This window comes from Melozone crissalis, unplaced genomic scaffold (assembly GCF_028551555.1).
Source record: "Melozone crissalis strain CALT ecotype California unplaced genomic scaffold, PUWL_Pcris_2 ptg000004l_1, whole genome shotgun sequence".
Lineage (NCBI taxonomy): Eukaryota > Metazoa > Chordata > Aves > Passeriformes > Passerellidae > Melozone > Melozone crissalis.
In genome coordinates this window covers 27,021,791-27,046,471 of record NW_026535782.1, presented here as the reverse complement: position 1 = coordinate 27,046,471, position 24,681 = coordinate 27,021,791, and the positions used below count along the sequence as shown (strand labels likewise).

The 24,681-nt window shown below is 38.9% G+C and overlaps 1 protein-coding gene across 1 annotated transcript in view; it reads right to left on the bottom strand.

Annotated features, from left to right (window-relative positions):
* Positions 1 to 12,955: 12,955 nt before the first annotated feature.
* Positions 12,956 to 24,681, bottom strand: part of MYRFL (myelin regulatory factor like) — a 39,176-nt gene continuing 27,450 nt past the window's right edge. The window contains exons 16-25 of the mRNA XM_054276420.1: positions 24,059 to 24,144; positions 23,203 to 23,274; positions 23,034 to 23,080; positions 22,752 to 22,916; positions 18,375 to 18,449; positions 16,760 to 16,847; positions 16,422 to 16,496; positions 15,353 to 15,461; positions 13,239 to 13,313; positions 12,956 to 13,145 (exon numbers count right to left, since the gene is read on the bottom strand). Coding sequence (XP_054132395.1) covers positions 13,059 to 13,145; positions 13,239 to 13,313; positions 15,353 to 15,461; positions 16,422 to 16,496; positions 16,760 to 16,847; positions 18,375 to 18,449; positions 22,752 to 22,916; positions 23,034 to 23,080; positions 23,203 to 23,274; positions 24,059 to 24,144 — 879 coding nt within the window. The 3' untranslated portion in view covers positions 12,956 to 13,058. The remainder of the gene's footprint in view (positions 13,146 to 13,238; positions 13,314 to 15,352; positions 15,462 to 16,421; positions 16,497 to 16,759; positions 16,848 to 18,374; positions 18,450 to 22,751; positions 22,917 to 23,033; positions 23,081 to 23,202; positions 23,275 to 24,058; positions 24,145 to 24,681) is intronic.

The window sequence follows — 24,681 nt, the reverse complement described above, 5'->3', positions numbered from 1 at the left end:
AAGTAAAAAAATTAAAAATAAAAATAAAAATTCAAAAAAGTAAAAAATAAATTTGAAAAGTAAAAACAAAAAATAAAAAAAATAAAAGTAAAAATTTTAGAAATAGAAAACCCCTAAATAAATAAATAAAACAAATTTAAAACAATTTTTAAAAATTTTAAAATTAAAATAAATAAATAAATGAAAAATAAAAATAAATTTAAGAATTTTTTAATTTTTAAAAAAAATTATAAATTAAAAAATATTTTTAAAAATGTAATTGTTCAACTTGCATGGTACTTTTTCCCTTTCCTTTCTGCTCTGAAGCAAATGCATGCTTCCAATCAATGGCACTCTGGGCTCTGTTGCATGGGGTAAATCACCCTGAAGTGCTATCAAAATGCACAACAGCAACACAGGCTCCAGGGGCATTATTAGATCCTCTGACTACATTTATGGTCACAAATTTTTGACTATAGTTACAGCTGAAATAGTGACATTCTTTCATTCCTCAGGTCAAACTAATTCATATTTTAAGCATCTCAAAACTTCTAAAATCATGTAATCATTTAAATCTCAGCCATGGGTGTTTTTTCCCCTAAGTTTGCATAGGGGATGTACAGACATAAGCATGCTGGGGAAAGCTCTGCAGCAGGGAAACTCCTAAGTACAGCTCCCACTGGTTTTCAATGGGAATTATGCCCTTCAGTCCCACAAATGCTTTTGAACACTTACGCCACAATGCCCATCTTTCTTTGCAAGCTCCATGCCGAGCAGCACTGCCCTTTGGCAGAATGTCTGACTGCCCTCCTGATGTAATGCAAATAGAGAAGTGAAAGAGAGAGACAAAACCAACCTTACTTCAAATCACAGAGCAGGGTTGTCCGTATTAATCAGTTCAAAATAAGAATATCAAAGAGCGTTTTCTGTAAGTTGATATATTTGACAGGGCATTTTGAGAGGCTCAGGGATGCAGAAACAACTTTTGTATAGTCAGAACAAAAGCAGCAGACAAAACCAGGTGTTAAAAAGCCTCTAACACTGCAGAGGCTCCCTTAGTGAAGTCTGTTTTGATTATCATATTTTAAATTCACGCAGCTGTTAGGTGAAGAGCATCTTAGCCATATGCTCTAGCACCATCTAGCTTGTGCCTAAGGTACTTTCCCCTCAAGTAGGGAAATGGTAAATTTGTCATCAATGTGTCATTTCCTTTAAGTATGACTGTCTGTGCTTCAGGTATTTTAGTTATTTTGACATTATAATCCAAATGAAAGCAAAGGTAATGAGTACAAAGCAGCCTCATACATTAAAGAGGCCCCTTCATAGATAAATTCCTTCAGATGCATCTCTTTCCATCTGTCAGTTTATCTGTTCCCTCTTTTCTGGGCTTCAGTCCTGCCAAAAATACACGTGTGTTAGATATTTCTAAAGTTTACACTTCAAATTTTGTTTGCCCAAACAAGGTTCCTTAGAGGAACTCATTAAGAAAAGCAACAAAGAACGTGTCAAATAACACAACAACAATTCTTATTAACAAAGGAAAAAGCACCAACAACATTGAAAACAGAGAAGAGCTGCTGTTCCTCACAGGCAAGGCTGAGGGTCAGTATTGGGAATGGCTTTTCCCATGGAGGATTGAGGTGGCTCCCAGTGGCCCTTGTGCCCCACAGAAGTCACCTTGATGCGCTCTCTGTCTCAGAGCTCAGATGCAAGCAATGCAAGCAAGAAGAAAAACTCCAATGAACCACTTAATGGTGTGTAAACTGACGTTTAGCTTGGAAAATGATACGTGATTGCATTCAATACTCGGGCTGACATAAGCTGTCCTGCCCAGATTCCCAAAAGTGAAACTCATACTTAGAGAAACTGTGATAAGGACCACCATTAACCTGCAGTGGAGGTCAGAAGACCTCTCCTAAGGAGTCAAGAGGGCTGTTCTTCTTTCCCTAATCCTTGATGGAAATGTTAGGAGAGTTTTTACAAGTTCTGAGGGCTCACTAGTTACACTGCTCATCAGCAATATTTGTAGAGACCTCACTAAAATTTTGGAGGGGGCTTCTAGCCGGCGTGTCTACTTCTCCCTGGAAAGCACCACGGAGCTGAACACTCAATCTTATGGCACAGGTTTACACTGCAGCAGAGTTTAACAGAGGATGAGGCTTGCAGACAGCTGTGTGCAGTGCCACTGGGGGAGGTCATATTGAACTGGTGCTCATGTTATCTCCCTGCTGAACGAGAGCAGACAGAACCTAATGCACTGTGTCTGCCATGGCAGCCCCGGGGAGCAGTCTCAGCTCCTCCACTGCAAAGGACTTTGGCAAAAAGCAGATGGGGCAGGCATTGATTTGGGTATTGTTTCCATTTTTGCTGAGCCAAAGCTTCAGGGAGGAACTCAGCTGGTTAGTTTTCCTGTCAGCAGCTTCATGACTAAATTAGCTAGTGAGTTACAAAGTGGTGATGCCAAAAGTGCAGCAACGCAGGGAGCCTGGTCACGAGCAGGTGTATCTGGAGACCAAGCAAAACCCTATTCTTGTGCCAAAGCTGCACGTAGCTTTATGTGTTTATGTGAAAATCCCTTAAGGCTGTCACACAGCTTTCAGCTTAATTTTGCAAACATGATAAGTCTCCAAGACTTGAGCCTTTCTAATACAAGGCGATGAAAAACACAGGAACCAGGCTCAGCAGGGACATTGCCCTTCAGAGGGATTTAGAGATCCCCAGCTCAGCACTACGCCAGGGCAAACCACTTCCAAGCACCGCATTTTCCTGCCTGCAGGTTACAATATGCTCACGGAGGCAGAAAGCTCATTACCGGCCCCAATCTAGAGGCCATCCTGCCTGGCTCGGTGTCGGCACGACCCGCCCGTGCCGCCGTGTCCGGGGACAAGGGCCCTGGGAGCGCCTCCAGCCCCGGGAGCTGCCGGGGAGCGCGGACACAGGGACGGAGGGCGCGGCTCTGCGCCGCGTTTGGCAGCACGCAGGGATTTCACAGAGGATGCTCCATCTGTCACCGCGCTCTGCTGCAGAGCTTGACCTCGCTAGCACTAAGGAAGCCCCAGCAGATTAACATTTAATGATGCTTTCAGTATCAGCCCTTGTAGTTTTTCATCTCTCAGAGGGCAGACGCGGAAGAGAAAGAAAATCGTATGCCATGTACAGCATATGGGTCTTCTTTCAGCCATCTGCTTTAGAATGCTTGACTTTGACAGATTCCAATTTTTTAAATTATTTCTACTTTGAAAAAAAAATTCTACATATATCTTATTCCAGAAACAGAGCATTTTTGCTTCTTGTATACCCAGACCATTTTTGTTTAGATTTGTATAACCATCATACCTAATTCAGTTTAAATAAGTAAACACAGGGGATATGGTTCTTGATAGCTGTCTGAACAGAAGCAAGGAAACTAAACCTTGCCAAGACAGATGGATTAAATGAGATCCCCCATGTCACTCTTTGTTGTCTTGAAAAACACATATAACCACAAAATTTAATGCAAAAATAAATCCATAAGGGACAGTAAAGTGAATCAGAAACACAGTTTCCATTCTCTTTGTTAAGCACTTCTTTTTTTTTTTTTTTTTTTTTTTTTTTTTTTTTTTTTTTTGTATTTTCTGCTTGTGAAGTGTCCAGCTTGTGCCCTGTGCCCAGGAGCAGGTGCAGACAAAGCACCTGGAGTTCTGCTATATGTTCCCAGAGGCCCATCAGTGCTGCCCGGAGCACAGGCTGAAGTCAATAAGATCATCACAAGCACAGAAAATGTCAGAAAAACAAAACTGTGGTATGAAAGTTCACAAAGTACATATTTGGTAGCATGGCTGGTATAGTATTATAGTAAAGTACAGGTTAGTATTTGTAGGAAATAATGACCTGAAAGAGGGATTTACATGAGAAAGTGTAGGGACAAAAGTGATGGAGAAACATAAAAGCCAGCAGAGAGATCCCAAGCCCATTGAACATTTCGGGAAGATAAAGGTAAGAATTTCAATTTTGGGATTATAGTTACCAAGAGACAAGTCAGTAGTCAGATCCTTAAAGGAAGTAGATCACACAGGAAAGTGAAAAAACAACTGGCAAGAGGATAATTGGTACTGCTTCAGCCATGGTACTGTAGGGGAGAGCTAGATAGGAACACAAGAGGCTACAGGGGGAGAGAAGGAACTGAATACCACTACAGTCACTTCTGAAGCCAGAGCCCAGCTGTTATGTGCACTTTAGTAAAGAGAATATCTGAGATGGCAAAAGTCCAGTGAAACTAAGTGCTGTGCAGTCATGAGGGTAAAAACAAGGCTATTAACCTGTTCCATGCAATAGCTTTCATAGTTTGTTTTTTAAGTAGTGCCCATGAGGCTTCAGAGGCCAGCCAAGCAATGCTCACCAGCACCCGACTAGCAGTGAGGTTACCTCAACATGTTGTTAGTGCAAGTTTTTTTGCCTGGATAAATCAGAAAACTATTATCACTTCCTAAAAATATTGACCAAAGTAAATTGGGAAGACAGTCACTTTTTGCAGCAGCCAAGACCATCCAAAGGAAGAAAAAGAAATTGTTTCTTAAAGTTTAAAATTGCAAAATCATAAGGTTGCAGCAGACTCCCAAGCAGCCTAGAAACTGAGAATCATGAGTTTGCAGAAAGGGTGCCCAATAAAGGCTTACAACACCTGCAATAATGTAGAGAACAATTCCATTCACAGATAGAGCTGGTGCTCAGCTGCCCAAGTCACAGCAGATCTGGTTCAGAGGAAACTTCATTCACCCTGGTATCTGGCAGGCCATGGCTGCAGCTATTTCATGTCTTCCTGGCCCATCTCTGTCCTACTCTTCTGTAGGGTAGATACCCCTGCACTGGTGAGAGACATGCTGAGCTGAAGCATATCATTCCTCAGAGTGAAAGAAAACCTTCTAGAAAAATCTGGGACCTAGACTCTTCAACCTGCACATCTCACATCCCCTTGCTAAAGCTCAAAGCAGATAGCAATGGTACAAAATCCAAAAGGAAATTTACTCTGAGTAGTAAAAATGGGTGTTTGCAGTTAAATGCAACTAGAGGAATAAAAGAGTAAAGCCTAACACAAAACTGAACCACCTGCAGCAAAACCCTGAAGTATTAGTATTAGTAGGCACTGTTTATGAGCATCATCACAATGTGTTCTTTCTGCCCCAAAGGTATGCACTGACACAGTCCCCAGCAGCAAGAGAGCAGGGAAGGGAAGAGTGCAGCAAAGCCCTGAAAGCACATCTGTCTCCCTGTGCAACATTCTCAGAGTAACACCCTTAAGTGTAGGGTCTTGGTCCATGCATGGGTGGACCAAGACCCTACACTTAACTATTAACCATATAACCTTTATAACCACCACTAGATGTAAAGATATCCAAACACATCAGCAAGAATATTCAGTCTCTAATTAACACTGTGAGAATTCAGAAAATATAGATCATGTTTAGCTACTGCCTCATTTTGTTAACAAGAGATAATTGAAAAAATATGTGCTAAAGTGATTGCCTAATCACCACATCAAATTTGTTAAAAATTCAATTTGCTGTGATCAAATAGTTTTTTACAAAAAAGCAACAACACACAGAGCACATTACTTGTTTGGGGCCTATCTCACCAAGTCTCAACTAGCATCCTTTGTGCAATGACTTTTACAGAGGAAGGAAGATCAAAACAATGTCCCAGCAGCTTTTGGGCTAATTTTGGGCGTATCCTTCCTGCTGCTCCATCACTTCCAGTTTGAGAATTGCTCATGTCCCTTTGCTGTGCATCCGGAAGAACCTCTCATAGTCCCCCTTGCAGCACAACCCTGACCCTAACCATCCTCCCTCTGTCATCAAGGAAAAGGTCGTGAGGGTCCACAGGAAAAGCTTACACGACTCTGTCCCTCCAAAATGCAGGATTAGGCCGACTGACAACAAAAGTCTCTGTCACCTTCACCCCCCCAATGATATTCTCTTAATCTAGGTTTTCAGTGAGAAAATGTGTCATCCAAATGCGTAACAAATTATTTGTAAGTCATTTACCAAAGAGCTTTGTTCCAAATTCATGTCAAGCTCTGCAGATATAACAAAGTAGTCAGGACACAACTTATTTTAGGAATCAGCAATATGCTTTAGGCAGAAATCTCAACTTGCAAATATTGCATTCTGGCCCAGCAGATTTCCTTCTTGATAGACCATGACCTGGTCTATCATAATTCCAGGGCAAAACCATGAAGATTAATAAAAAGCAGAAAAAGGATTTTAATCAACACAGCCAGCTGGTCTGTGGTTTGGATTATGTTGTAGAAGGCAAAGTGTAACATTAAGATCAAATGAAAAATGCAAAGCACTGATTACCCTGCAGACTACCTACCAGCTAAATTAACATTAAACTCATATTTGCAAATCCTGTGCTTATATTACTGCATGTAGGCAATTGTGATACATTTAACATCAACCAGAAATTTTTAAATCTGCCTTTAAAATAATGAGTTTTGTTTCAAATTCTGTTCATAGAAGTCAGTTTCCACCAGTTACTAAGAATATGACCTATTTTAGATCTCATCCTTTAAAAGTATTGAGATGAGTTCCTTTTCTGGAGGGGGTAAAGCAGGACACAGGATGTCTGGAAAGCAGCAAATGAGGGATGAGGAGAGGGAGCCTGCTTAAAAGCCAGGAGCAGGAAGATGAAGGCTTAATCAATAGAGGGGCATGCAGCCAAAGGATGGGATTTCTGGTCTGCAGAGGAGCAGCTCTGGGTGCCTGGGAGAAGGTGCCTCCTCCAGGACACAGACCAAGAGAGGCATCAGAGGCTGCAGCCTGACCACTGCTCCTCATCAGCAGATGCAGGCTGCTGCCAGCTGCTGTGGGGTGGAGGGAGAAGGGGGGAAACAAGCTGGCTGGACCCTGGCCAAGGAACAACAAAAGGCTTGTGTGCCATCCCCACATCGTCCTGCCCCGCTGGCCACCCAGCCCGCAGAGCACCATAGCAACCAGAGCTAAAATTGGGTCAGGACTGCCAGTGCAAAAGCTGCTATTTGAATATAGGCTTGGCACTGAAAATGTTCGCTCATGTGCTGTTTTGACAGAAAACATGCTGTTTGTGAAGCTGAAGAGGGGAGAGGAAACTGCTTATGAGGAAATCAGTGTCCAAAGTGCTGTGAGTGCATGACTTTTTTTACTGGCACTATACCTGGACAAGACACACTAGGACTAACTGAAGTGCCATTACACATCTTGAATTTCACTGAGGTTCCAGGCAATACCCACAGTGCCCTGGGTGCATCAGCCAGGCTGCTCCTGACCACCTGCCAGCATGGCCCAGAAAAAAAGCAGGAGGGGAAGCAAGTCACTGGACAAATATATGTGATCTAGGACTGGGACATACTTATGCTTTGGCCTTTCCTCAGAAAGCACAGTTTTCTGCTAAATGCATGACTCATAGCCAGCAACTGCCACTCCAGGTATTATGTGATGGTTTGCAGATGTTAATTAAAATTATTCTAATATGTCCATATTAGAAGAATTTCACAAGTACTATGCATGCATAAGTATATGGTGTGGAAGTGTAACAGTGAAAACATATTCTTTCAATTACTTGATCTCCACCATACAGAAAAAAACATTTCATACTTTTTCTGGAGAAATATTTCTGTAGCTTAAGAAAGATATTGAATTAACATGGCAGAATCCAAGCATTCAAGCTGAAAAGCTAAATCTAGACCTAGCGCACTCCTCACTGGGCCTGATTTTTCTGAAGTGCAGATCACATGGTTTTAACAAAACAGGACCTGTTTGATTAGTACAAGGCATACATAATCCTGACACATCTGAGCATCTCAGTGTGACTGATTCATTTACCCGTACAACACTGACTCACTTCCAAATCCTCTCCCCCTTCATGAAGTAAAAACACAATTAGCAAAGTTTTATTAGTGAGCAATGGAGGCATGAAGGCTTCATCAGTGGTCCCAAGTCTACAGAAGAGCAGGACTGCATCCCAGCCTCCTTGTGCCACAGATGTTATCCAAAGCTTTGGAGATATGAACTAAAACTTCCCAGATATCCTGTTTCAAAAAGAAGCATCTCCCTTGAGAAACCTGGGAGACATTACTCAAGATTCTTTTGTCTGGAATGAACTAAATCCTGGCTTTTAACCCAACATCAAATTCACAAGCTGATATGATCGGCTTCACTATTCTGCTTACTAATAATTTTAAGGTGTTGACCAATTACAATCAAATTTGACAAAGGCTCAGCCAAATTATGTTTCTTTAGGATGCAAGAAAATCTGAAGCCAGGAAGCTGAAAAATACAAAACTTGTGCCCACAGAAAGAAACAGGAACAATTGAATATTTCCAAAGGCAAGTAAGAAATCCCTGTGTGAGGGAGCATCCAGTTATACACCATCAGTGTGAGAAAAGCTCAAATCAAAGCCAATCCTTCCTTTTGCCTTGTCCAACATGTAGGGAACATGGGAGGAAGCAAACATCTTGAGGAGGAGCAATCTACAAAAGCCAGCAGAGCAGCTGGGATTTTAGCAGTGACAGACTATCAGTGATACAGGACACAAATCTGAAACACATTATTTCTCTGTAGCACAATTTATCTGGGACATTAATGGAATTACTCCAAGATGAAAGCAAGATCAGTAAATGATTCCTTACCATGAGTTTCCATCAGTTGTTCAAACTTCCAAGTATACTATAATGTCACATATAAAAGCCATGTCTTCAGATAAAGCTACATATCATATAAAAGTCTTACAGCACTGCAACTGAAAAATAATTATTAATTTTTTGTGTATTTTGAAAGTAGTTTCTATACTTAAAATGAACTGGCTTATTTAAAACATACTGTAGCACTCAAAATCAAGTTTGCATTTTGCAGATACATTGGCCCAGGTTCTGTGCAACAGATTTGTAGTTCAAGAAGTCAGTGACTCCTGAGTGAGGGACTTCTTGTACTGTGAGCAGAATTTAACCCAACAGCAAATCTTAATGAAAGTATTTTTCCGATTTTATAAAGCAATCTAAAATCCTAGAAAAATGTAGACAACCAGGACTTAATAAAAAGCTCACACCCAGGTTCTCTTTCAGACCTGTGCTGTGCAGGACTGCAAACCCAGTTTTGGGATTGCTAACTTCTCAGGTTGGGCTCACATCCTCTCCCCAGGCAGCCTCCTCACTACCTACCAGGCATCTTCTGAACAAAAGAGTCACTCGAACTGAGCTGCGGTAAGAGACCAAAATGCCTCTTTGCTCACAGCTGTCCACAGATGTGCCAAAGGCCACCAGCAATTCCAGCTGCAAACTCACACCTCAGAAACGCTCATTCTGCTCCTCTGCCTTGTCCTTGATTTCCATGAAGTGGCCATGCAGGATTTTCTGCCTTTTCTTGGCTCAATGCACTGGGCTTTGAAGTGATCTCTGGCTCTTACTTCAAATGCTGCTGCCACTGCTAGATCAAACTCAGAAAAAGCACAGTGAAGTAATCTGTGTTAGAGTCAAGTAAAAACATGAAGTGCCACATCATGTTCTTGGTATGCACAGCATGGTTTGAAAGCCAGATCAGATGGCACAAGATCACCCCATTCTAGCCCTGCATTTGACTTCTGCAACTTACAGCTGTGACTTTCACCCAGCCTGGCAATTTGCCTTGCCTCAGCTCCCTCTTAAATTAGGCAGACATGTTCCAGTGATGGATATCTGAAGGTCTCTTACAACCACATTGTGGTAAAAATAGATAAGGGAAAGAGAATTTCCTGTTCCAAGTAAAATTTACATAAATCATTAATAATTCATTATTCAGCATTCACAAAAATTCTTTCAACTTAGAATGACCACTATTAAAAAATGTTGTAATTTTGTTACTGAGGACACAGAAATGGAAAAAAAAAAAAAAAAAACCAAACCAAAAAAGCAACAGACCTATTTATTTGGAAAGGTCAATCTATACTTCCTTTGTTGGTAGAGGATGGAAAATGCTGCTGGTCATATTTTCCCTGTGGTATTCTTTTCTCTGGTAGTTCTAGTTGTCACCAGTCCAGTGCTGTCAAGATGAGTTTCACTTCCCCAAACACAGTTAAGTGAAGGCTTGGCAGTTAGGTGAGTGAGAATAATTTCTAGAGTTTCTATATTTCCAGTCCAAAATGGATCAAAATCTGGTCATGAAGGTCAGTCACTCCCTGGGTTTCTGGTGGGGCTGTGTCACAGCCTAACCCCAGTAAGCAGCTAAACATCACCCAGTCACGGTTCTTTAAACACCAAGTATTTAATTTCTGCTAGGTCTTCCCTAGCTTTTGCCAAGATTGATATTTTTTATCTCAGATGTGATAGAACACAGCCTTCATACAGCCACACCTTAAACCTGAATGAAATCTTCAACAGTACTTTGCTACAAACAAATGACAGGACTAGAGAACAAGTTGGAAATTCTTAAATGGGCAAACTGATGTGTAATTAAATCACCACAAGCTTTTTAAGAAAGAAAATAGTTGCTATCCCACATGCACCTCACCCTAGACTAATTACAGAAAGCCTTTTAAAGACAGGAAACACTTAAGAGTTTATATTCTCCTGCAGTGCTCTGAGCCACTGGGAAGGGGATTACAATCCAGAATAGTGTGATGAAAACCAGGTGGGCCTAAAATGTAGAGTTTCTGTTCAAAATGCACATGTTATCATCTGTGACAAGTTGACTCTACCCTCAAGTATGGACTACAAAAAATTAAAGGCACAAATTTCTGATTATTTTGTATCTAGGGTCCCAACACCAGTTAGTCTCTGGAATATTATAGAACACTGGTTAGCACCACAAATTCTTTCCAGGAAAAAAAAAGGTCCACACCACAGAAAAACCCTTACACCTACATGGTCAAACAAATGAGTTATTTAAGGAAAAGAAGCCAGACATTGCAATTGACCCCAACTAAGCACATGCATCTAAAAAAAAATTCACTGAGAAGGAGATTCTTAAAGGAAATCCCAAAAGAGCGACAAAAGAAATGCCAAATCAAGGCAGAGAAACAAATTAAACTCTCCCATCACATTGTCAGGCAATAAATATATAATTAAGGCACACTGGTGTTTACAAAGACTGTGGCAAGGTCTTTTTTAGACATTAATTTTTCTTCCTAATGTTTCCCTTTCACTGCTAAATAATTTCATTCAGAGGACACTTTTTCAAATGTAGCTTTCACATCATAAATCTTTAAAAGCCTACAGTCAGTCTAGTATATTTACTTTCTCTTCTCTACACAAAAAAGGATTGATCTAAACATACCCTACAACACTATTTACACTTTAGCTGATTATTATATCTCATTTCTTTCTGAGCAACTAATGTAAAATTTCATTAGAATAGCTCTTCCTTAAAAATGTATTTCCAAAATATAAATAGAAAGAATTTTCCCATGCAGGTGTGTATACATATGCAACGTAGAAAGCCATGAAGGCAAGACATTCTTCTTTTCAATATTTCTATTCTTTTATCAATCTAACACAAATCACAAACACCAAGAAAAAATATGACCTGAATTTAGTAGTAAATAGTTCATTCCTGTTTGAGAGGGGGGAAAAAAACTCATTGAAATAGCAGTAGCATTGTTAAATCACACAGCTGTGGTGGTAATGATGGGACTGCTTTCTGAAATGGAAACATTAGACAACTGAACTGTCCTGTTGTTCCCTAACTTACACTTATTTTAGAGGGCATTTGCAGAGTGCTACATTTCTCTTTTAGAGTTTTGGTTGGTTTTGGTTCTGTTAGCAAAAAAAGAAATGGATTTATATCTAAAAAAGGGCAGCAGATAATAAAAGAAGGTGCATGCCTATAGGACAGAAGCAGGTTTCCTTATTACAAAGGAATAATATTTTTTTAAAAAGTAATTTAATCATCTTCCCATTTTCTGAAAACTTAAGGGCATTTCAGCTCAGCTGTTCCTACCCATTTTCTCTTGTCTGCTGTACATACAATATCATATAACTTCTCTATGATCCATACAATAATTTTATTTACACACCTGTAGCAGGATGCTCTGTCTGGGATGCAGTGAAGATTTGAGCAATGCAACATTTCAAAGCTATCACTGGTGAACTGAGAGGAGGTGTCATGCTGCTTTTGCTGCTAAATTACACAAAACCAAATCTGACTCATCAATTCCAAAGTTAAACATCCTGATAGCGAGGTGAAGGTGTGGCAGATATGTAAAGTATCCTTATCTAAAGATGCTGAGCTGACACAGCTGACTTCACCATAATCATATGGAGACATATGGCTGACAGTGAGCCACTTTATACTATAAGAGTACCACTTATATATACTATAAAAGTGCCAAATGACAAGGATTTCTAGCACACTCCTTCTTGGAGCGTGTGTGGAGATTCCTCCTTTGGGTGGGATGCCTCTTAAGGTGAGCTAAAGATGTTTGCCCACAATCATTGGTATGGGTGAGTAACATTGATCTCTACTCAATAATTGTTTCTTTTTTGATGACTTTAATACTGTTGCTTTAATATAATATATTATCATATACTATACTAGCAGTGTTAGCTTTCATACCATGTAGTAATTCTGATTAAGATCTTTTTGTCTAATCATTTATTGTAATAAATCATTCATTTTGATGCATCTGGCTTGCTATCCTTAATTCTGCATGACAAAATTGTACAAAGGTTCAATCACACATGTATAATTCCTTAGACTTAAACCATTAAACAAGTCTGGGGCTAAGATTGGATCCAACCACATCCAGACTCCTCTCTGAGGAGTTTAGAAAACCAGAGGTCATTCTGTACCCTGTGAGTCAATGGGAAGGCTTCTCTAATAAGCTTTGAAGCTCCCACTCCACCCACAACAACATCATATACTCCATTACCTCGTGTCTTTTTAGAAACAGTTTCTGGAACTGCAGAGCTATGGTTGTTGTTAACACTTTATTTTTCTACTTTTTTTTTTTAATTTAAAAGTGAAAAAACCCAAGAAAGTCCCATACAACCCAGAAAGAGATTTAAAAAATATCCAGGATTATTTTCACATCTCTTTTTCATATTAAGCATTTCCTCATCTTTTCCACAAAGAACAGAATATTTGGCAACATTTTAATTACACTGCCGATAAAAGTAGAAGTAATAATCAGTAAAAAACATTCCAGCAAAGTAACGGTCTGTTGAGCAGCTAGCAAAACCCTGCAAAAGAAAAATAAAGGAGGTTGATAGAGGAACTTCTTTCAGTTCAAGTGCTATTTGTCTTTTGCGACGTTGCAATTTGCAAAGGCTTACCGGCACGGCCACGCGGAAAGAGTACGCGCTGTCATACAGCTTAGCTACGGGGAGAGCCCAAATGTGCTGCCGTCCCTAGGGGACAAATGAGACACAGATCAGATAACCTCATTCCAGGGGAAACTGGAGAGAAGGTCAGACTCTGGAAATGTTTCATTGACAAATGCAGCGCAAGGTAATTATGATATCGAGACGTGATAACTACAGGCAAATGTATTTAAAGATCAAGTGCTGACTTTAAACCCTGCAAATGTGGTTTACTCTGATCAGCTCCACATGGAGGAGAACTGGCAGGCATCTGACTCCCAGCGACACTCAGCTGGCTGTGAAATAATGGATTCCCTCACTCATTTTCTAAGCAAATCTCCCAAAAATAGGGATTGTTCCTGACAGGTGGCCCAAGAGCTTTAATTTGTAATACTAGCAAATGGCAGTTCTGCTGATTTTGGGACAGGAACTTTAGCAGTGCTCAGAAGACAGAATTTCCTCCATATATTCTAAAGATATGGGTAGAGTCTTCAGTCACTATTTCAAAAGCAGATACCTGCAAGGTTTCATGCTATTTTTTATTACAGTGTTCTGCCATGCAAAAGTGAAACAACATATTTTGTACCTGAAATGTTTATGCTAAATTGAATGAAACAAAATTCAGTCCTCACCTCTCTTTCACCTAATGATCCATGGTAATTTATATTTCTAGTGTCTCAACTCCTTCATCTTTCTCTCCTCACTTCACTTTCTGACACATCCTCTCTGCTGGAGACAATATGTTCACATGACAAAACTTATGCGGGACTGGTGAGTCCAAATGATTGCTGTTCTGCCTTTTGGTAAGGGAATAAGCCTTCCCATCCCTAGAAAAATCCTCTTAAAAGAAACCTCTCCAACTAGGAAGCATTTCTATTCTGAGTCACATCAAATCTGAAAGCTCGCTGCTGCTGGAGGCTAGTTAGCTTTAGTCTTTTGACGTGGATTTCAGGTTGACACAGGAAATCTCTTTGACCAGTTTTGTCAGTAAGCTTCAAGGACATTTCTGCATTGTTAAACTCTCTAAGTCTGACTTAATTTCAATTCTGTTGAAATTACAGCAGACAGGTGAAAACTTGGAAAATCTGAGCTTTCGGATGACTATGCTACTGTTACAAAGAAGCCTGAAACTTTATGCAAAGACATTTGAAAAGTTGAGCAAAAAGTCAGCTGGAGGTATCTCAAGTGCTGTAATCTGACTAAGCACAAAAAACCAAAAAACAAACAAACAAAAACAATTAAAAACATGTTATGTATGGGACCAAAGATCAGAATTCTGAAGACGCTTCTCCAGAAGAACTTGGAAATTACTTCCAAATTCAGAGATGCTTCTGCTACAATGTGTTCAGAAATGCTATTATCATTGCTTCTGCCTTTCCTACTGTTTTAGCCAGAATAGACATTTCGAAACAAACATTGACAAATGGGGGCCTTGAAGGAGGCCTGTATGTTCAGGGAACCTGAAGAAAGTTTAAAGCCTTCATCAATTTATTGGAGGTGCTTCAAGATTTGCAAGACCTCGTCACTAAATATTTTTTATTGGGAAAAGCCAACCTGTTTCACCAGGGAGGGAATCCAGAGAATGACACATAAACAATTTTGCTTTTAAAATGAAGAATTTTCCCTAAGGGATTTACCTTTAAGCTCCTGTTCACACAGAAATAAAGCAGAACACTACCATTGTTACCAGCAAATTCTAGACTTTAAAACTGGAATTAATTACGCATAAAATAATAATAGAAGCCATAAAGTAGATGAGAGGTTGGAGGACTCTCCTAAAGCTCTGAGTGATAAATTATTCCCATTTTTCTGGAGTTATAATGAGTTGTAGTGGTGGCTTTGGCTGAAGTAGAATCAAAACTGTCCTTTCAGAGAATTATTGGACAGGTTTTTATAAAAGTCAGCAGAAAGCTGACTCCAACAAAAAGACTGCATCTCATTATGGTCATGCCAAAGCCAGCCATGACTGACAGACTCAAAGTACCAGCGTTTGGATTTCTAGTACTTCAACAAAGATCAGAATTTTGCAGCCATTAATTTCATAACAATTTTTCCCAAACCCCAGAGTATTGCTATACAAGTCTTACCTGTGTGGTTTCTTGGAAATTCTTCCTACTGTTTTGGCTGGAAGAATAATGGGAGCAATAATTTCCAAATGTGACTTTGCAGAGAAATATAATTAATGGTTCTGTGGTGCTTCAAGAAACAGAGAAAAATAAGGATAAATGACTTTATTAAAAATAAAATCAGTTGCTCCCAAACCACAAACCAATATTCAAAATACAGTCATACTCGGTGAAACTCTGAATATGATGTATTAATCCCTACATGAGAGTGCTATACTATTGAATTATAATGGCATGCATTTAAAAGACAAATTTTCAGTGGCTGTACAAAACAAGTAGACACTTCAGGGGTACTGTTATATTTCATCTTATTTGAAAAATGCAGATGTTTACAGGGATAACATTGAAGATCAAAAGACTGGACAAGTCCTTTGTTGCAGACATGGAAGTCATGAGCTGTTGTGAAGCAGATTGTTTGGCAGCTGTTCTGGTTAGTGCTGGCCTTTCTCAGAATAAAACTCCAAATTAAATTACTTGTTCCCTCTGGGAGGACATGGTGGAGGTGGGCTTTTGAGGAGAAAAAGCTGCTGAAAGGAATAAGTCTGCTGCTTTTCCCTGCTGTAAGTCGCAATTTTATGCAGCACCAGAAGTTCCTGCACAAGAACCCCCCTTTCACAGTGTTGGCACAACAGGCCCAAAGAAGGCACTCTCTGGAGTTACTCATGTTATGTTCCTAATAATGTTTCTCTACAACAAAAGAAAACTCTGATCCCTAGGCCAGAGACCACAATCCTGCCAACACAGACATATGTGTCTGTCCAAATGCTTATTAGGAGTGAAGCTCAAGACTTCTGGATTTCAATACCTGCAACATCACGTGAAGTCTTCCTTGAGCTGAGAGTGGTATTGGACCTATGCAACAGCAAGGAATCTACCCAAAAGGTCTACATTAACAATTTAGTTGTGCACTACATTTTTCCCACTCCTCTGAACAGGATGGATTTGTGTAGCAATAAGCATCAGGCAAGAATTTCTATCAAATGAAGAACCACCATTGTCTTTTGCATGTATTCCTTTTAATTGTACTTACTTTATTTCCAGTGAGATTTCTACATCCATGGGCGTGTATTTGTTAATAGGAATAACATAGCTGTAGTTTCCAGAGCTGAAAAAGGATGTATTAATACACATGGGATTTTGATATACACAATATCTTCCCCAAAACATGGAAATTACATTTAAATTTAAACAGAAAAAAACATTAAAAGGTGTCAAAGACTACTGCATCCGAGAGGAAATAACTGTGAGCAGAAGCCAGCCAGGCAGCCAGCCACAATAATGGTCTTTTATCCTACTATAGCAAAATAAACCAATTATTTTTATTATTTTATTAAATAATAAAATAATAATTATTAAAAATTCTCCTACCTGCACTGCAGATTTTTACTACAATAGCGGTTGTCAATGCTTTGCTGAGTTTGCAAAATCTGTATGGAACTGATTGTTGTATCAATCCCTAAAAATATTAAGAATAATAATTTTTTTCTTGATTATTTCTGAAATAATGGAGAAGAGCATAGTAAAACTGCAGTTAGTCTACTGCCTTGATTGCCGCTACAGGACTTGCTCCAGGTCCAAATTAGCACTTGCTTAAAAGCCTCTGGTTGATTACCATCATTCTGCCATTGCAGATAAGAACCTTGTTCAGTTTGCAAGGATGAATATCCTGGGAACCTAACATTGCATCACTTTCTTTTGCACAGATGTTGAAGGCTACTTTGATGGCAACCCAAGTAAAACTCAAATGTGTCAATATTCATTTTCATGTACTAGAAGTCATACCCATTCAAGTTACCATAAAGTTGAAAAACCTCATCTTTGTTGAGAGGAATAATATGGAATAAAACAAAACTTTTTTCTAATTCCCTGTGGAAGAAAATTACCCAACTTAAATGAAAATCATAATTTCTTCATATAATGTTGCCTTGAACTTGCAAGAACTTTGTTTTTTGCAAGAGATTTGTAATATACTGCAGATAGATGATGAATATAGCCATGGTTTTTCCCTTAGGTAGACACCATGTGTCTGAGAGTGCTGTCCAAATCCTTGCTGAACTCATCTGAGGTGTGTGTACACATGCAAAAAATCAGAAGGGGAATGATTTTTTCCCAGATCATCCCACTGGGGCACATCCCGGCAACAAGCAGAATCTGTGTTCTATTCCTCACCTGCTTTAAGTGCATGGTCTAGATGTCTAAGTCTAGATGTTTTATCATCCAAATATTGCCTATTCTTTAATCAAACATTTATTTAAAAAACCCAAAACCAAAAACAACCAAGCCTTAAAACAGAGGATCCACATAAACCGAAAAGACACAAGGCATAATCCTGCTCATACTGAATGAATGCCAGAGCATGCTGTTATAACATATGTAGTCAGCAGATACTCATCTTTACATAAAAGAATCAATATTTTCAGCCCAGACTGGGTCTGACAGCAGTGCACAGTCACTAAAAGGGGAACCTGAAATCAAGCCAAACTTTCTGTGTCAAGGAACTTAATTTCATGTCCTCTGAAGGCAGTGTTAGGATCTGAAGGTAGGTATGGCCCCTTTGAGCAGCTGACATTTTAATCCCTTAGGTGAGATGAGGCAAACCCCAAGCACTTCCTTCACACTGTATCATGAGTTTTCTGCACATGAATATCACATTCATATCCTTAAGCACAAGATTTTAGCTCCTGTCAAGGAAAATGCCACTTGTCATTTTATTGTATCTGAAGACAAGCCTAAGAACTCTCTAGAGAGGGCAGTCAGAATGTCTATAAAAATCTAATGAAGATGTAAGAATAAACTGAAAATTATAGTGAATCACAGGTTTCCTGTTGATCACAGGAACTAGACTCACAAGTGGTAATTCTCTATAATGATGAATTACAACTGAAACTTCCCTAAATTCCAGAAGCACAATTCAAAGCCTAAAAGTAGATCTTGAAAGCTATACAAGTAAACTTTTATTTTTTCATTTAAATATAGAACTTACAGTCATTTCCAAGATCAGGTCTTCCATGAAGTTTATTGATGGAATCTCGTTTGGGTAACATGTCACTTTTGTTTTCTGTGAAAGGGTGAACATACAAACATCACCAAAATCAGCCTTGCACAATTGTAACAGCAAAGTATATTCCAAAGTATACCATACATAACCAGAAGATAATTTTGTTAATTATCTCTTGAATAGATATGCATAACCATGAGAGAGATCTTTAAAGTACAAAGCACCTCCATTCAGAAGAAGATATACACAGTTAAAATAAGTTTGCAGATAACAAGAAACAAGTTTTTGAAATCTACAGAATATCAAAAACATTTCCAAACCATAGCCTAATAGAAAAGACTTCATCACACACAGAGAACATCACCAATTTCTATAACAGAGAGCCAAGCTGAAAGTCAATATGCAGCCAGGCACTTCAGGACAAATCTGAACATAAAGCCACATCTTTCTTATTAGTGAGAAAATCGTGTTAGGAATTATAGGCATCTGGTATGCCTATAATTCCTAAATACAGGCTGTATTTAGGCATCTGGTATGCCTAAATACAGGCTGAGGGAACAACTTAGATTTTTGAATGTGTGTTGTAAAGATACTGAGGACTGAGCCAGTACTTCAGAGAGAGGATGCATAACCAAACTTTAAAAGCTAATACATGTCTCTAACAGCATGATCACCATGTTCACTGATATCACCTCTGTAACTCCAAACATGGAACTAGGCTGTGTAATATAAGCTGATGACTTCTGGTTTTAATTGTTATTCTATTAATTTGCTCAACACTTGCCTAGAAAAGTGAATTTAGAAGATCTTTTGAAAAACCATCATATAGTACAACCTGGGGAAGGCAAATGGCCCTTCAGGCCCTTGGGAAATGGTTTAATGCTATTCCTGTGCCTCTACACAGCTTGCCAGCTAAGAATCTGTTCAGACATGTTACCAGGAAACTGGCACTGGGAAATCCTGATATTGCCTAAACTAACATGCTCCATCGAATGTCATTTCTAGAATACCAAAATATTCCATTACTATGTTTTCCAAAGGAAATTTTCTGATTTCAGAATGACTGTCTCATGATAGGAAGCAGGGATCAAAATGCATTATTACTGAGATTGAAGCGAGACAGCTGGATTGACCTTTTTTTTTTCTTATTCACTCCAGATTTGGATTTCATTTCAGTACTGGGAAATAAGAGAATACAGACTTTTCTCATGCTAGTAGGTTACCAAGAGCATAGAGCAACATTAAGAAATGGAATCCAAGGGCCCAGAAGCAATGTAATACAAAATCATCTTTGGGACTTTAATCTGTCTTGTGTTTTTTATAAAACTCTCATACTGCTGCCAGCTATTCCTTGAATTCATTTCCTATTTACTAACTCATCATACAGATCTACAGGTTCTGCCAGATGTGGTGGTAACTGCTGCATTTAGCAGTCATCTGCTGTCCCATTTCATTGTACAGTTCCACACACGTAGTAAAATGGCTACTGAACACATGCAATCACTTATACAGTACAGTCATCTTGGGGCAGATCTAATGAAAGCCTGTTCATTCTCTCATTCCTCCCTTTAATTCACAAACTAATAGTCACACATTCATTTTCTCCTGACTTCTCTTAATAGTGCAGTTATGCTAGCAATGCATTAAACACTGTAATTTTGTATTTTCATTAACAAAGAGCTATTCTGTAGAAAACTTATATCCCCTAGTGGAGGTAAAAGATTGCTCTATGTAGACAAAATAGTTCAGCCCATGCAAGTGTTGTTAGGAATATTTATTAAAACTTGAAATTTGTAAACACTTAAAATTGTGATTCTTTTGCAGGTGTTGGAAGAAGGCATTAAGCAGTATCAGAATTTTGTACAAAAACCAGGCCAAAGACAGATTTACTTCACTAAGATTTTAGACCAAGTCGGTAACCAGCATAGAACTTTATTTTCACTTGGGTTTTTACTCATCATAGAATTACCATTTCTTTGTTCTTTCAGATATTGCAATCTAAATTTTGAATACAAGGTGCCAATTGAGAACACCAAGAACTACCACAAAGCACCACAGCAACCTTCAATAAATTGTAAATAAAATTCCACTCTTTCACATATAATAACACTGAGGGCTTTCTCAAAGGCCCATGTGGGCTGTGAAGATCCAATTCGATAACAAATATAGAACTACAAGCATGGCAAGAATATAATGAGAAAAACCATCATCTTCAGATAAGATTAAGAAAAACTCATCCAATAAATGCAGTATCTTTTTTTTTCCCCTCAAATACTCTATGGTTTTAATTCAAGTGAGTGTTAATATTCCATAAGCAGCGTGGGAAAAATCTACTGATGGTTTCTCATGGTGGTGGTACTTTACTATGAATCTGTTAACTGCCCTCTGAAGGCAATAAATGGGAATGCCTGAGGCTGACCAAAGTCCAGCAGGAGCTCCCACCAACCTTTTATGGTGCAGGGAGGGACACTGGGGAGAAACAACAAGTAAGGACGGCTCCTGGTTATTGGTGGCACTTAACATTAAGGGGAGAGCAGTGAGCACTAATGGCATGGCAGCAGAGAGCAGAAAAGGCCCAAACACTGAAGGGTATTCACATTCCTCAATTCCACTGAAAACAATGGAATTTCTGCAGCCTAAATCCTCCAGAGAAATCAGTTAAAAGAAAATATGAGGAAAAAAGGTCACATTAAGCTAGGTGACATAAAGATGTGCTGAGTTTTTGTTTAATAATTTTTCTCTTGCTTATGAATGCTTTTGCTTCTACTTGAGCTTTCCAAACAGCCTTTTCATCAACAGCTCTGGGATGCAAAGGATTAGGAGCTACAATGAATGCAGTAGTCTGCACCCACAGGATTCAAGTACTGCATGTGGAGCAGGAAAAGGTCTGTAGTAAATCCTAAATTAGTATTTAATTTAATTGCAATTTCAAACAGCTCTACCTTTCCATGAATCAGACTAATCAGCTGATTCTAAAGCATCCACTTTTTATCATGATTATTCTCCATATTTAATGCTTAGCCTTTTTTCTGAAAACATTTTCCTTTTCATTTGTCTTGGCTACAGCTACATTAAACAGCTTGTTGGTTTTCCTTCTGTTTGGATTTCATATTGACATTGTTACCTTCCTTCTGGGAATATATTCAGGTTCATTAAACTTGTGCAGAACTGAAATCTTTCAGTAGCATGTGTACTGTGCTGATTTTTCACTCTTGGATCCCCTCTTAATGCTATTTGGAGCACAAAACCTTGAGAAGGTAATGCTTTGTGTTTATTCTTATCTTCTCTTTCCACCTAATATCAGAAGCAGCCAGCTGAGGACAGAAGGTTTTCATATTTCATTTTCATCCATCTACAATTCCCTCATTTATAAATGAGATTAATGTCTTCTTAATTAATCAACACTCTTTCAGGCTTCAGAGCAATACAAATCACTCAGGTATGACCTCTTGAAAGCCGTGCTGGGTTTTATCTACCACAGGGCTTACTGCAGCACTGATCACAAGAATCACAAGGGCCACTCAATACAGCTTGTCTGCAGAGTACAGAATGGCCAGTGGGCGAGTCCCACTGAAACAGTTCATGCTCACAGTGTCACAGCAATTGCTAAAGCCTGCCCTGGCAGACATTTGTACTTCAGAGGCTGAACTGCATCCAGCCCCAGTTTCACTTCACTTTGTCAACTGTGCAAGAATTGCTCCCAAGGCCAAGATAGGAAGGGTGTGAAAGCTGGTTTAGTAGCATTAACACTTGCTTCCAGACACTGGATGTGTTAAGGACTGGGAGAGAGGAATATAGATTCCCACAAGTTATTAATACCTTTATGCATTAACCCTTTCTTATAAATATTGTAAAAGTTGTAAACAATGCGTCTTCTCAGACACTATAATAATCAGAGTTTTAACTGTAAGTTTTATGTTTCCAGGAAGCTGGCATTCTGTCTCTGCCCATGGAAAAGATGTAGTACCACCACATTGTGACACAATTCCATTTTTTGGGGGGTTTCGCATCTGTCAATCAATTCTCTACTACCCCTAATCAACTCACATCCACCCATAGCCAAAGGTCAATTAAATGGATGAGTGATTTTCCAGTTCACATCAAATCATTTACCAAGAATGGCCAGGAAAAACAGTGACAGCAGACAAGACATCTTAGGGCCCCGAATTCTTAAGGGTAACCAGACTGGATTTTTCAAAAACATATTGACTGCAGTGATGATTAGTTATATCAAGATTTTTTAAATCCTCTGGAATAAGCTCTTTTGTAGAAAGCTAACTACCTTTAAAGATTCTTGCCCCTTTCCCCACACTTTCCATAAAGTCTCTGCTCAAATTATATAGAATTATATTTTCAACTTACGTTTTTCCTTTGCATTATTCTTTTCATAGCTTAGAGATTTGACTTTTGGTTGGTGAATTGGACAACAATAGACCTTGTCACAAGGTAAAATGCCACAGAAATTCACTTCAGGGATCCTGCTGATGGGCTGTGTGGTCTGAGAAGCTGTGCTCTCACTCTGTAATGCTAAAAAAAAAGCAAACAACAACAACAAAAAAACCAAAATATAATTCCCACAAAGGCTGCATACTGGCATTTTATAATAGCCAATTATGTGTATGCAGACCAGCAGAGAGACAGTACCTGCTGTGGTAGTAGAGGGAGAGACTGGAACAGGACTTGAGGTGCTGCTGAGGAAGAAAAACAATTCATTAAGAAATGGACATTAGAGCTGAGGACCAAAACAAATTGATCCACAGTCTATTACTGATTCCACTAATTTGAATTCACTAATGGTAATTTAACTACTTGCCTGTAAACTGGATGTTTTTCAAAACGTCTGTCATGAACGCTAAGTAAATAGAGGCTCCATATTGTCAAAGCACTGTAGAAAGAGAATTGTTCTGTAGATTTACATCCATCTTTTATGCAACACAATAGGAATAACACCTTGACAGCATTGTGGGGAAATGCAGTCATGCAAGTATTAACTATCTGATCACTTTCCCTTCAGAGGGAAAAATTTCAGCTGAATTTAATGGGGTTTAGATCAGATACTTTTATACAGTATTGTGTTCATTATACTTGTATTCAACACAAAATACAGCCACTTTCCAACCTAAATAGAATTACACCACCAGTTCAAAGTACTCAGGTCACAAAGAGATTGATTGTAAGCCACAAGTTTTTGGACTGGAGACAGAAAATGGCAATCTCAGGAGTCCAGAGCATACTTTCCTTTCCATAAGTCCAATGTCACAAGCTGAACTTCCAGTCACATAACTGCCCACCACAGTGGGAACAGTTTCAACTTCATTTCACACAACAGAATCACTCTGTACATCAGAAATTGTACTTAGGCACAGAATGATTGTATAAAACATGCAGAGTCCAGTTTAGCACCTGTAGTACAAGTCACTGAGGTAGACTCAAGGTGCACCATACATTGTGACATGGAGAGAGATCAGTTGTGTGTCCATCCCTTGAGTACCTTACTTTTATACAATGGTTTCAACTTTACAATGCTACCAAGGATATTAATTGTTAATTTTAATACATTGTGTTCTTCAAGTAGGAAGGGAAAAGAAGATGAAAAAGTGCTATATCCTTTCAGATAGGTAGAAAGGGGAAAGGAGAAACAAGTCAAATTCTTGCTAATTAATTTTTACCATAGTGCCATAATAGCAATCAAAGCTATTATAGTCACCCGGAAAATCTTCATGGAGCAAGATTCTTTGGTCTTTGATAAACAAACCTATGGTAAAAAAAAGAGTTTGGTTAATTCAAGTGGCACATATCTAAGGAACTACTAGTAGATTAAGAAATAGTACACTCTGTTGACTTTGCATCACCCTTGTTTCTTTTCTGATCCCCCTTATATAGGGGGCAACATCTACAGAGAAAAACTTCAGCAATTAAAATGTCCCTAAGACTTTCAGTGCACTGTGCATTGTTGATAGTTTGGGGGCACAAACATTGTAGAAGAAGAAAGGATAGATAAAAAATAACAGCTCCTTGTCCTTTGTTCCTGCAATTTTTCATACTTTTGAAATATTTCAAAATCAAATAAATAGCTCAGTAAGTGTCCAGAACTAATAGCTCAGCAGCTTTCAGTATGTGCTCAGACCACGTTAAAGCAGGACTGGTACAAATACAGAAGAAAGGCACTTTCCAAACAAGTAGGACAAACTTAGGTGATGGAGCATTTGACTGTCATTATGGTATAAAGCACATTTGACCTATTATTTTCTCTTGCTCTTTAGCATTGGCAAAAGCAAAGTAGGCAAATGAG